Source organism: Ambystoma mexicanum, chromosome 1q (assembly GCF_040938575.1).
Source record: "Ambystoma mexicanum isolate Mex_15411 chromosome 1q, UKY_AmexF1_1, whole genome shotgun sequence".
NCBI classification, from domain to species: Eukaryota; Metazoa; Chordata; class Amphibia; order Caudata; family Ambystomatidae; genus Ambystoma; species Ambystoma mexicanum.
In genome coordinates, this window is record NC_090922.1 from 344,267,378 (window position 1) to 344,282,166 (window position 14,789).

Genomic DNA, 14,789 nt, shown 5'->3' on the forward strand with positions numbered 1-14,789 from the left:
AGCGAGACGGTATTGCCTTTGGTACAGGTGGCAGGCCAGTTTGTCAGAGGATGAGCAGAAAGCCCTCCATTTCCTCTGAGCTGCCCTACACTTACGTTTAAGTGTAGCTAGGTCAGAGTCATACCAGGAATTACACTTGGCTTTAGACTTCAGAGGGATCCTCATGACAGGGGCAAGAAAATCAAGGATAGCAGAAATAAAGGAGAAAATCAGGGACAGGGCTGTGTAAGGGTGTGAGTCAGCTAGGGGTGACGGAGGGGGGGAGAAGATGGAGGCGAAAGCCTCGATTGACACATGCTTCATGGGCCGGATGTCCTAGAAGGTGGGTGGCAATCTTGGGGTAGGCTTGGCTTGGGGGGAGGAGATGAAAAGATGAGAGGAGAGGAGGCAGTGATCACTCCAGGAGAGAGGAGTGGTAAGAGGAGTAGAGAGGGGGAGGCCAGAGGAGATCAAGACATCAAGTATGTGACCGGCAGAGTGAGAGTGAATTGCAGAGGTCGCAACACAAATCCACAAAAATGTGATCATGTTTCTCGTTTTCACCTCTCTCATGGGTTGAACAATTGGCCACTTTGAATAATAGTCTTGTGACACACACAAGATACCAACAGTATTCCTGCAGCACTTGAAACAGACCTGTAATGTCAATTGTAATTTTGGACCATGCTCCCTCAGGCAAACTCACAGGTGTCATTGGACTTTCTCTTATGACCATTGCCTTATCACTGTTTTGACACGGTACACATTCCTATAAACTGTTCTCTACATCTATGTCAGTTGAAGGCCACCAGAAATCAGTCCTTAATCTCCTTCTCGTTCCACTTAACCCAAGATGACCCTCATGGGCCAGCTTGATTAATTTAATTCTCAACAAAATAGGTGGCACCAACATTTCCCCTATCATTACACATCCATCTTTACACTAATCGTCTCCAATATCTTCCACATGGCACTTAAATCATCAAGTAATATTCCCTGTGCATGTCACTCGTGTACACAATAATCCCTGGCTCTTCTTAGCACCTCAGATTTGTATGCCGCCTTTCCATTCATCACTTGATAAGGCACTTCTTTACAACGAGGCAATTTCTGTGAAAAATTCTTCTATGTCCCCATCCATGCAACCTCATTTTCAGAATCGGCTTTCTCCTCCCACTGCTGTGAACAGCAATCTAGAAGGACAACCAGCCTCTGCATTGCTTCTTCCTGGGATATAGTCTGTCTTGAATTTAAAGGATTTAAGTTTTGCCACCACCCTTTGTAGCCTATCTGTCAAATGCCTTCCTCCACCTAGTTTCAGGACAGGGACCAGAGTTTTTGTTCCTTTTCCTTCAGTTACACGGTTGCCCCTAATCCATAGTTGCTTGCATCAACACTCAGCACACATTCCATCCCACACTCAAAACCTTGAAATGGCCTTGCCTGGCCAATCCCCCTCTTTATGTCCTGCAAACATTTCTCATCAACATCTGTCCATTTGTATATTTCATTCTTGTTTGTTTGTTTTATTATTTATATTGCGCACCAGACCCGAGGGTGTTAGGGCGCGAAGGCATAAAGAGGGTTGTTAAGCTTATTTTACATTAGTACGCAGGATTAAATACAGCTATGTTACAATGCTGTGTGCATGAGGAGCAGGCAGAACGAAGGTTATACAGAGGTAAGTATCCACTGCTGTAGGACAAATATATACAATAAATGCTAAGAAATACTGTGATACACATATATACAATAAATGCAGTGGTAGACACATATATACAATATATGGGCATATATACAATGAATGCTAGTGAAATAAGGTTAGATGTCATGTTCCTTTAACCAGTGGATGAGATTAGATCTAAATTGTAGGTAAGGTAGATCTTCCCTTAAGGCAGGGCGGAGGGGGTTCCAGTATTGTGCTGCTTTAACGGGGAAGCTGCTCCTGCCGGATTTAGTACGTTTAAATCTAGGTACTAGTAGAAGGTTAGAATTGACTTTTCTTAGTGGGCGAATGGCTACTTGTCTAGTAAATCTGGCTGTGAGGTAATGTGGGGCCGATTGGTTAAGACATTTGTATGTCAAAGATGCAGTTTTAAGGAGAATCTTGTCTTTCGTAGAAAGACAGTTGACAGATCTCGTAACGTCAGATATGTGAGCATTTTTTGGGAAGCTTAGGGCAGCTCTTAAGGTATTGTTTTGAAGGGTCTGAATCTCGGATGTGATGTATTTATTACTGCCTACATAGAGGGTGCTGCAATAGTCCAGGTTGGACAAGATCAGGGCTCTCGCTAAAATAATGCAATTTTTAGGTGAAAGGAACGGTTTAGCTGGTCTGATTAGCTTGCAGGTTTAGGAGGTGGCCGAGGCCACAGCATTTACTTGTTTACCGAAGGTAAGCATGGAATCTATGTAGAAGCCGAGGGTTTTGACTGCCTCAGCCACAGTAATGTTGTTGTTGTCAATTTTGAAGGATGAGTAGTTAGAGCCTAGTTTATTAATGTTGGATGGGGTGCCTAGAATGAGGAGTTCTGTTTTGTCATCATTCAGGCATAGACCGTGAGATGCCATCCATGCCTGGATGATGAGGTATACTCTGTTCACAAAGGCTAAATCCTTGTCATGATCCCCAGTCAACGGGATGAGGATCTATGTATCATCGGCGTAATTAGTGTAGGTGATACCTAGACCATCTAGATCATCAAAAAGTGGGTTTGTGAAGATGTTGTACAGAGTAGGATATACACAGGAGCCTTGAGGCACACCACAGGATATGGGTGCAGGGTTAGCAGCTGCTAGAGGAGAGAAAACTTGCATTGTCTTGTTATCAAGGAAGGACTGGATCCAGGTGACTACTTTCTGAGAGAAGTGAGCCGAGGAATCCAAGTGGTTGCAGAGGATAGTGTGATCTACCAAATCAAACTGAGCTGAGAGATCAAGGAGTAGCAGGAGTGCCGTCTTGCCTTCGTCTCTTAGTGCGTCTACTTGTGCCTTGAGGTCTATAAGCGCGGTCTCAGTACCATGTTGAGGTCTGAAGTCAGACTGTCGAACTCCTAGAAGGTGGTTTTGTTCCAGATGATGCTGGATTTGCAGATATGCTATTTTGTCTAGGATTTTGAGTAGGAATGGCACTGTGGGGATAGGGCGGTAGTTAGTGGGGCTGGATGGGTCAAGGGATTTTTTGATGAGGGCGAGGACCCAGGAGTGTTTCAGGTTGTTGGGTATGGTGCCTGATGTGAAGGAGGCGTTTATGAGTTTAGTGATGAAAGGGGAGACTTCGCGGGTAGCATTTTTTATGATTTGAGCTGGGCATGGGTCACCATGACAATTGGATGGTTTGAGGGTAAAGATAACATTTTCAACTTCTTTGATAGATACTCTGTGAAAGTAGAAACAGGGAGTCGGTAGTGTAGGTGGGATCGGGGTGGTCTGAGGAGCTGGTGTGGCATTTGTACCAGTCTTGGAAGCAGTGGCATTAGTGACAATCTTAGAGGCAGTGATGGTATTTTTTTTTTATTGTTGATCTTGGCCTGAAGAGTTGTCATCTTGTTGGCCAGGGCATTTTGTATGCTCGTGCACCAGTTTTTGTCCTTGAGGCAAGAGTCAGGAACTTGAATTGGTGATTCTACCTCTTTAAGGATAGCAAACAGTTCTTTAGTATTCGATTTGGCTTGGGAGATTCGGAGGTTGTAAGATGTTTGTTTTGCTAGGATGATTTTTTTTTTTGTAAAGAGTGGCTAGTTTATTCAAGTTATTCTTATTGAGATCTGTGGGGTCTAATCTCCAGATTTTTTTCACTTAGACATTTCTCTTGTCTGATTACTTTCAGATGGGGCAAGAACCATGTGTTTAAATGTTGATGGGGTTTGCTCTTTCTAATTTTCAGTGGTGCTATAACGTCTAGGGATGCAAGCATCACTTTATTGTACGTGTCTACCATGGTAGAATGGTCGGTCTGGTCTGAGATAGAGTTCAATGTGGGAAGAATAAGGGGGATAAGTTGTTCAGGAGTAATATTTCTTTTATTTCTGGTAGGAACAGCGGGTGCTAAGCTACCGATATTCGAGGGAGATGTGGCCTCTAGCGTAAAAGATATCAAGTAATGGTGAGGCAGTATAGAGGTGATAGTGGTAGGGCAATTATGTTCAGCAATCCAATTAAGGGTCCTTCCTTTAATGTGGGTGGGCCATGTGACCTTTTGGGTGAATCCTAATTCCTCTAGGGAGTTGTTAATCTGTGAGGCGTTGGGATATAGTGGGTCACTGAAACCAAGGTTTAAATCTCCTAAGATGAGGCATTGTGATGAGTTTTTGAGGTTGTCCGATAATATGTTCGTAAGGTATTCCTCAAAGGAACCCAGAGTCCCTGGTGGTCTGTATATCAAGTGAATGGTGATGGTCTGAGTATTGGCGATGGTAAGTTTGGCGGTGATGGATTCACAGGAGTTAGTATTATGGGGAGTGGAGAGTCTTAGGGTTAGGATATTCTTAACAATTATGGTTACTTCCGCGTCTGGAGGTGGTGCGATCTAGTCTTATAAGAGTGTAATTGTCCGGGATAGCTAGCATAATTGCGGGACCTGCTGCAGAGGGAATCCAAGATTCAGTAATGGCCAGGAGGTCGATGTTTTTATTATGGATTAGGTCAGCTATATCTGTGGCGTGGGCCACCATGGATTGGGCATTTATTAGTGCGCATTTTATGCCAATTTGAGTAGGTTGAGCAGATACTGGCTGGGCCTTGTGTTGACATTTCAGAGGAGTGGTAGGATCTCTGAAGAGTCGGCAATTAAGCTGGAGTGGGTGTTGGCCGTTGGTATCTTTGTAGGAGGAGTTGTTGGTAACTGGCTGAGCGTTCTTTGGATGTTTAGTGGTGAGGTGGGCATTAGTTAGGGGGTCATACATTCTTGGGAGTCTAGCACAGAGTTTGAGGTTTCTCTGTAGGAGGCTGCAGGGTTTGGTGGTCATGTCAGCCTGCTTAGGAGGTGCAAGTACATGCGTTGGTTGGACTGTGGGCTGGGGAATGTTGAAGTCTTGTAAAGTGATTATGTAGAGGATAGTTCTTAATAGAACAGTGTAGAATGGTGGCAGATACATAGTGCGCACGTAAGGGCAGGTACGTGTAAGTGGCCTGAATGATAAAGGGTGTCTGGCTAAGGTGACTATGAGTGCAAGTAAGTTAGCAAGATTGGGTACAGATCACCATACATTCATGGGAAGTGCAGTAGGGCATCTGAACGCATTGCATGCACGTAATTGGTCTGGAGTGAGAGGCAGAATACATACAGTAATGCCTTACAGGACAAATCGGGCTAGTCAAGGCAAGGCTAGTCAGGGCTAAGCAAGGCTAATCAGGACAAATCAGGCTAATCAGGACAAGGCAGGGCTAATAAGGACTAAACAAGGCTAGTCAGGGCTAAGCACGGCTAATCGGGACACATCAGGCTAATCAGGACAAGGCAGGGCTAATAAGGGATAAACACAGCTAATCGGGGAAGAGCAAGGTTATCAGAACAGATACCAGATACAATATAGGCATAGACTCACATAAAAGTTGGATATGCTTTGCAATAGTACTCAAGAGCTGCACCACGAGTGCACAATACCAACAGGTGAATACAATACAATACACGGTTGGTATGAACCTGGAACACAGTAATAAGCGAGATGCGCTAGTGGAGTGGCCGTTACAAACATTAAATATCGTTGGTGACTAGTGAAGGTGGTAGATACATTGCGGGCCTGGTATGTTCAAAGGATGAATATGCAATGAGCATACATTAATTTAGTATGATTCCCATAGAATGATAGACAATAGGTGGTGTTCGGTCGGACTCTTACCAGACAAATGGGGGAGGCAAAGTGTTCAACAAAAAGGTCCTTGGTAGTGGGCTTGTGTAGGTCCAGCAGCATGTACGCGATCAAGCATATCCAGGTGCAAAATATAACTTCAGGGGGCTTGCGAATAACGTACCTTCAGGGCTTGATTGAAAATAGACAAGGGTGAGCGACCATGAACAGAACAGGGGCAAAACAGGGCCTTTACGCTGCGGGCCTTCACGGTGGAGGGCCGGCTTCCGCCTTGGCGGCGGATGTGCGTCGGGTGTTTTAGATACACTGTGTTGCTTGGCAACACGACGCTAGCTGGATCATATGGGCGGCAGCCACCTTAGATTGATATTATGGTACAAGCACGAATACTACTGCGTGCAGGCAGATTAATTCAGGCAAATTCTGCTTAGATGGGCAGCGGGTCACTCATGCTGCAGATCCCAATTTGTGGATCATGTACGGCGGTGCTTCCTGGTAGTCGGCGGATTCTGTGGGCAAGGTGCTTGCAGGATACTTCCTCACTATCTTCCTCAAAGCTTCTGTTTTATGTGCAAATGACTCTATACATTGCGCATTAAATTCCACTAGACCTAGAAAAGATCATAATTGTCCCACATTACTCAGACTCTGAGCTTTCTGTATGGCATCCACATTATCCAGTTTTGGTTTTGTACCTGCACCAGATATGCTACACCCTAAATATTCCACTTTGTACACCCGAAATGTATACTTCTCGAACCTCAATGTCCTTTTACTCTTCTCCAACACTTCTAAAACCTCATGCCATGCAACATGTCATGTTCCTTCTCTATCCGACCATATAATAAGATGTCATCTTGGAGGACTATCATACTTGTGAAGCCCCTTAACATTTTTTGCATAATTCTTTGGAAGACTGACAAAGTACTAGCTAAGCCAAAAGGCATCCTCTTATATCGAAAATTGTTAGTGGCTTTGACTGTTTCTTAGTTTTACTTGGTGGTATGCACTCGTCCTGTCTGGAGTGCTAAATATTCACATCTCTCCCAACAATGGCAACATTTCTTGTAAATTGAGCAATGGATGGCAATCTGCCACTACAAACTCGTTCAAACCTTTCAAGTCTACACATATTCTTATTCTTCCATCATTCTTTTCCGTCAACACTATTGGCGATACCCATTCCGCATGCTTAATCAGGTCTATGTCATCATGATTCACCATCTGTGACAAGAACTTTCAATTCCTGCCTCACAATTATCCGTACTCTCCATACCTCCATACCTTGCTTGCTACAGGAATAGCCTCCTCTTTCAATACTATTTCATGCATAAATGCTTTCAACATTCCTAATTGTTTGTGGAACAGTTTTGCATGGTTGCTCACCACTTCTTGTGTCATTTTCGCTGCCATACACAGCACTTGTTCTCTTTCACCTGGTTGTAGTTTTATCTGTAATTCTCCTTGTTGTATCCCCACCCAGAATGGGTGCCCCTCCTACAGCTACATAAACCTTTCCATTCATGCTACGATCCTTGTACGTAATGTCACACATCATGTAACCAAAAGTTTCTATTTTTCCACCACCATATCGTCCTGGATGAATGTCTTATTTGTACAATTTACACTCCCCAAAAACTGCTTTGAAAACCTCCAAGTCCAATATAGTGTGCTTGAAGCAAGAGTCAGTCATGACCTTATTCCTATGCCCAGTGAATGAAACAATACTCCAAGGTCTGTCCCGTTCACTCCCATCATTTACTGCATTCACCATCAACACGATATAATCATATCAATCTTCCTGCATCTCTGCACTTTGCTCAGTGTAGCTTAATCTATTCCTATTTTTAACATGACATATCCTCGCAAAATGTTCACTTTGTGCACAATTTGAGCATTCCTTTTGCACTGCTGGACACAGTCTACTATTCACCAGGGGATCCCGTTTACCATATCGGAAAGAAATGTTTCTGCTTCCCTTCATATATAGCCCATCCTTTTTCTCTCCTTCTAATGCCTTCATGTTCATTTCCGAAGCTTCAAGACTTCTCGCTATTACAATGGTAGTGTTCAAATCAGGATTCTTTCCAGTCCAAAACCTCTCCCTTTATCTTCTTGTTGTGGGCACTCATTATTTGATCTCTCACTACCTTTTCAGGAGTGACACTTTCAAACCCGCAGTATGCGCCCAATACTCTCAAAGCTCCTACATAGTCATCTATACTTTTACCTGCCATCTTTTTCCTCAAATAGATATTGAACATCTCTATGACCATGTTTCTTTTCTCAGCAAACCTCTCTTCTAGTCATGCCACCCATATAGCATATGCCTCATCGTCTTCCTCATCTTAACATGCTGGTATTTGCTTCATCTTCCTCACTGCTTCTGCACCTATTGCGATTTTCAATAGTGATAATTTCTTAGATGCTCGTAACACTTCGCCATCCTAGACATCAAGTATGCCTCAAAAAGCTCCTTCCATAGTATACTAAAAAACAGTGGCAGCTTTGAAACTTTAAAGTTAATCAGTCTTCTTATGGCTACAACAGATAAACTTCTTTCTTCCATCTTCTCTGAATGAACTCCTCTGTAGAGATGTATATCTATTTTACTAAGAGGTACTGCTTTTTAACTTTCCTCAACTATCTGCACTGCCGTTCTGCTTTATTTTTCCCAGTCTCTTTACCACCAGCTTCAGCATTTTTTATTTGTTTGCACTTCCTGAGAGCAGCACCTCGTGGAACACCCCTGTCCTCATTTCCGCTCCGCCCACAGAGACAAGATTTACACCATATCCCAGAGTGGTCACCACTTTGTAGGGACAATAAATGAGCAATAGGCAGGATTTGATAAGTGTAACTTATGTAAGCGATATTCAATCAACACTACAGCTAAGTCAATGCCTAGTCTGGGATGCTGAGGAAAACCCTTATTGATGTATTTTTATATTCAGTTCAGTACTCTGGATGACCACCCTTGTATAACACCCCCCTCTTAGAATCCCCCTGACCCCACTGAGCCAAGAAGTAGGTTTGTTTTGCAAATTAAAAGGTTTATTTGAAATTTTAAACAATATATATATATATATCACATTTCTATAAATTAATATCTGATATTACACTTAGACATATGATGTTGATCAACAAGGGGTACTCTGGCACTAGCACACTTCTTTACAATCAATGAGGAGTTAGTATAGGATGGATAAAGTAGGAAAAATACTTTTATGATTTCAAGGGAAAAGCAATGAGGAATAAAATGCAGTACAGAAATACTTGATATGATTTTAGCAAAAGATAAGATAATCACTTTTTCTCTGGCAATTCACCCCCCTCTCCTATGCAATGTAAGAAATGGAAGGAGATGGAAAGAGGAGCACACGGTTCTCAGGAATGCAATCAAATGCAATACGAAATCCAGTTCCCCCCCAGCAAGCTTAGAGGAAACAGGTAGGAGTTTGAAACACAGGCCCAAAATGCTTTTTAAATGTGATGGCAATGGATGGGAAAATGTGGCAACTGATTTTAATTCCCTCTAGAGATTCAGGGTGAGTGGGAGATCATGTTGCTATTAGTTCAGGCTCACTTTAGCAATGCTCTATGAGTTATTACCAGGTTGCAAACGGATTTTAACAAAAGAAAGAATGGAGCTGCTATCTTGACAAGTGGAGAAATGGAGCCAAAATCGCAAATCGCGGTAAATTTCGTGAGTGCGTGTCTCGTGATTTCGGAAAAAGTATAGGGAGTAGGAAGTTGGTTCTAGGCTGCTTGGAAATTTCGTTCCTAGCCCAAACGGTTCCAGAGATACGGACAATTAAATAACAGTAGTTTTTCGGATTTAAAGTAAACTCAAAATGACAGGTGACAGCTTGCAGCTGCAGAATTGACAGGTGACAGTTGTGCAGCTTTAAAAATGACAGATGATACGATTTCTATGAGGCAGTTCTACTTAGGTTAAAATAGTTTGGATTAGATTATTTTAACTAAGAGATTGGTTCTGCACAGTTCTGCTAGGTACTCACAATATAAATTTGAAATAGGCCTCGCCACGGATCTGGTCAGGTTTTGGACTGGACTCCGGTTCTGGTCTCGGCACTTCACAGTGATCTGGGTCAGCTCTCTTGTTCTGCTCACAGCGGTCTGGGTCACTCTGGATCTCTGGTCTGGTCTCTGGCAATTGTTCTTGGCAAAAGAATTCAAACAGCTCGCCCGGCTGTGGAATAGTTCGCAAATGATTTTAAGGTTGCTGAGGCCTGCGGAGAAGAGTTCTCAGTTTGTGGGTTTAGGCCCTTGCTTTAAGTTCTGAAGTAAAGTTCTGGTCTTTGGAGATTGATGGATTTGAAGTCTGGATCTCTGGATGTGAAGTCGTCGGTCAGCATGCTCCACGGGCAAATGGAGTTGAATGTCTCTACCTGTCCCAGCAGTCTCTTTTTATGTGTTTTGAAAATGGGTGTGTGCCTGGGCCTAGCTAAGCCTGCCCCTCTCTACTTGTCATTGGCCCAATTCTCCCCTCTCCCATGATTGGGGGAAGGAAATGTGAGTCAGAGTGATGCTGTAGGTTTTATGGTCAGAGGAACCTCCCCTTGTCAGTTTGCCCACAAATCTATATTTGATTCAAATACATCCTTCCCAGATATACAATTTGTTGAAATTACATGTGCACATTATATATTCCTTATGGTCCATGCTTGTCCCCCTCTGATCATCCTGGGGGCTTGCATTCAAAAATGACAACATTTTGCACTTTTTAACTGGTTTTGCAATATCGGACATTTACCCAAAATTACACACATGTGCGCAAGGAGTATGGACAATAATTGATGAAGTGTCAGATTTTTAACATGCAAACATTTGGAGTGAGACCCTATTTTCCGCTAGCAACCCCCAGAATACACCACAGGGTCCTAACGCCCCTCAAAATGTTCACAGAAAAATCACAAAAATAATGATATTACTTATATAATTCTGACAAGTCCGCACTATGAGTTATCTATCTTTTTAAAATTATGCTCTGGTCAAAAAGGGGTGTGGCTTCCCACATCACAGGGAGGAATAACTGGTTTATCCACTTACCCCAAGCTCAGCTGCTAGCAGAGGCACTGCCCCTCCCAGTTTCCCCTAAGAGGAAGCCACTTTTACGACGCCCCCAATATAACATTTGCCTGAGTACAGGACAGGCCGTTGTTCAACTCCCTGTAGTCCCCAGCTGCCACTCCTAATCTAATCAGAGAGGTGACAACTCCTTTTGGCCAGGGGCAGCAGCATGCAGCTAGGCCTGGGAAGAGTGGCTGAACAGGTTTCTCCTGTCGGGGGTAGTTGTCAGGCAGAATCCAGTTTCACTAAGCCAGGTTTCAGCTAAATGTCACTTTTTGTTCCCAGTTTTCTACATTCAAATCAAACTGACAATTTTTACATATACATTAAATAATTACTTCCTTCAAGTCATTTCAGAATATAGTTTTACATTGTATCCACCTCTTAGCAAGTCTTTCCTTGGTCTGGTTTTGTTTCATTTGTTCAGTTTTCCACAAAAGTCTGGTGGTTTTAAAACGCCGGCTTTCTGATAGTGGTGAGTACTGGTAATGCAACCATTTTTGGATTAAGAAAATGAATTCCCCACAGTTCTGAGTTGCTTTTTTTGGCAATCAGCATTGCCATTCCCAATGGTATCAGGCTACTGTGTGAGTAGCCCACTGGTGGTTTTAGGCAGTGCCCTCCTGTGCTCACAACATAGACAAAAATGGGTGGCAGCCTATTCTTCATGTTTTCCCTGTCCACTCTCTGGGGAGTTCTGGCCATCATGATGTTTTCCATGCCAGTACTGCACAGTTTTATTGTAGGGCTTGGATGCATGGGTAAAAACATCCCACACTTATTAATCATCAAAGGGAGGCTGGAGATGGACAAGCGTCAGCCGCATAGCTCGCCTCCAAACCCTGTCCCCAACTGTCATTGTTCCCACCCCAATGTTCCACGCGGGTCTCAAGACCAGGTGAGCCCAGGTGGACATCCATACACAATAGGGCCCAACGTCCTTCACCAGCTTTGCAACACCTCTCCGTCTTCACCGTAACAATTCAAGGAGCAGCTCACAAATCTTATTCTTGCTTGCTCAATCTGCATTTTTATTAGTGGGTAATTTTTCCATGTCAGCTTCACCCTCTCAAGTGTTTCAAGTTGCTGTAAGTAGCTCACTGCCTTTCTCCTCCACCCCAGCGGCAAACCTAATTGGAATGAAGGTCCCTCTCTTCCTCCCAATCAGCATTCTATGCATTCTCTTCTCATTCACCATGTCCTACTTTTGAAATGCTTGCTTCTCTGTGGGCTTGCCCATTTGGAGACCAATACACATGACAGACTTCCTGTGCCACACTTATAAGTGTGGATTGTAAGCGTGACACTTACAACTACGAATGTTAGCAAGTGCCACACTTAGATAGAATTGTGAATGTTAGCAATTACCACATTTAGATAGAATTGTGAACATTAGCCTGCTCCAGACCCAGACAGAATTGTGAATGATAGCAAGTACCACATTTAGTTAGAATTGTGAACATTAGGCTGCGTCATATCTAGACAGGATTGTGAATGTCGGCCAGTGCCACATCTAGATGGAATTGCGAATGTTAGCCATTGCCACATCTAGACTGCATTGGGAATATTACCAATGCCACATTTAGATAGAATTGTGAATGCTAGCTTGCTTGCATCTAGACAGAACTTTGAAGGTGGGCCAGTACCACATTTGCATATAATAGTGAATATTGGTGTGCCTCGTATATAGACAGGATTGAAAATATTAGCCAGTGCCGAATCTAAACAGAAATGGGGAGATATTCATGCGCCACATCTAGAAGGAACGTGGAGGTTTATCACATATCACTTCTAGATAGCGAGGCCAATAACCAACCCACTAACAATTTCACCGCTCAGCATACACCTCTCAAACTCTAACCAAACACAGCCACAACCCTAAAGCACAACAAACCGCACAAACTTCACTACACCGCAACAACAAAACAAACCACCCATAGCTCAGCGAACATTGTTAACCTAACTGAAGCTGCCAACAGCACATCACTGCTCTCTTGCACTTATCCCGCTCGTTCCCACTAACCTACCTCCTACCCCCTTTACTTTGCAGATCTGCCAGAACACATGGGGCCACTGTGGTGGTGATAGTGAGCGGTACAAATATCCTTTAACATTAACATATTGTCAACAGAGCATCTCCAGAAGGGACGATTCATCACAGATTGCAAATGTATGCACAGTGATTAATTCTCATGAATGGGAAGCGATGAGCAAGTCTAAAAGGAAAGACAATGCCTTATAAAACCGGATTACAATACTACCATGCTGCTATTCTCCAAAACAGATTTGTTTTTTACTCATGATCGTCATTCAATAAAGATCGTTCTTATTTTGAGAATGTTTGCACTTCTTCAAAAACATTTCAATGGTTGATATTACTGTTTAATTATACTGTATCATGCTTCATAACATTGTAGGTTCTGGGGATAAAATACAGAATAAAACATGTCATAGAATAAGATAAAATATATTATCCCCAAAATTCTTTGTCAAAAGTACCAAAATACCAATGTCATAATCACAGAGCTGGTCGAAGCAACGGGCTGTGAATTTAGTACATATTAATTAAGATACTAACGAACTATGATTTGAAGACGTTGCTAACAATGCACATTACAAATGGTGAGATCGTACCTCATCTGCCACCAGAGAAGAAGTCACAGACTGACCTGTACTATGAGTGTAGTTCCAGGAACAGGAGAGCTGGGAATGACCTGTGGTTGCAGTGGTATCTGAGCAGCAGTGTGAGGTGGGGGAGGAAAGCAAGGCAGACCTGTTGGTGGTCTGGGGCTTGACACTGGAGTTACCCCACCGGTAATAACTGATGGCTGGTGAGGTGCAGGAGTTCCACCTGCTGCTGCCCCTCTGAATAGATTCTGGTTGCCGCTATTCGTAAGGGATACCTTTTCAGAGAAACAAAATATGCAACATCAATGTTGAAAAATAATAAGGTTACTCACCGTAGTGACCACCTTACTCCTAGTCCATAGTCCCCTTTCCTCCATACTTATGGGATATTCCCCCGTCCGGTGGGACAGGACCGGAGCACTTTGTAAAAAGCATCAAATCTTTAAAAAATGTGTCTATCTTCTCTTTTTACGCGGGGTACCGCACGTGGCCGTAACCCCGCCCTCCTTAGCTCCACCCCGCGCATCGCCCATCAGTACTTTTCTATCGCCTTTAAGCAATAACATAGGACCCTTATTAGAGGGGACGGTGGGCGGGTGTATGGAGGAAAGGGGACTATGGACTAGGAGTAAGGTGGTCACTACAGTGAGTAACCTTATTATACTCCTACATGGTTCCATGTAATAATGTCGCCACAAAAATATCGGCATGCAAAAATATCGCCGAAAAATGGTAGTTTTTTGTGGCGACATTATTGCATGGAACATATATGATCACCCAAATAATATCGCCACGACATTTTCCCGGCTATATTATTTACGGCGACCATATATGTGGCGATATTATTACCTGATACCTCCTACATCCCGTCCCCTTTCCTCCATACTTATGGGAGATTGCCAAGCACTCCTCACAGGAATTACAGGTGGATGGAAAACTCCTTACTGGAAAAGGTTTTTAAGCACAGCCTTGCCAAACTGAGCATCAAACCTGGAGCTCAGATCCAAACAGTAGTGTTTACAAAAGGCCGATGAAGAGGAAGGACCAGGTAGCAGCTTTCGTGATGGTCTCCCAGGGGACATACTTTTGAAAGGCAACAGCAGCTGCCTTGCCCCATACCAGATGTGCATGAACCCCTTTTGGTGGTTGAAGACCTTGAACAGCGTAAGACTCCATAATACAGGCAGCAATCTATATGGAAATAGTTGCTTTGGGGGCCTGTTTACCCTGCAGATTACCGAAGGTTACCAAGAGTTTAGAAGAACTCCTAAATTCAGA

General features: G+C 43.3%; 1 protein-coding gene across 4 annotated transcripts in view; it reads right to left on the minus strand.

Annotated features, from left to right (window-relative positions):
• The window catches only part of LOC138527959 (transcription initiation factor TFIID subunit 4-like), a 3,082,360-nt gene that overhangs the window by 2,796,875 nt on the left and 270,696 nt on the right, over window positions 1-14,789 (minus strand). For 3 of the 4 annotated variants that reach the window (XM_069639368.1, XM_069639358.1, XM_069639383.1), the window contains one exon: window positions 13,553-13,786. The exons of the other annotated variant lie outside the window; for it this stretch is intronic. In XM_069639368.1, coding sequence (XP_069495469.1) covers window positions 13,553-13,786 — 234 coding nt within the window. The remainder of the gene's footprint in view (window positions 1-13,552; window positions 13,787-14,789) is intronic. 4 annotated transcript variants of the gene reach the window in all.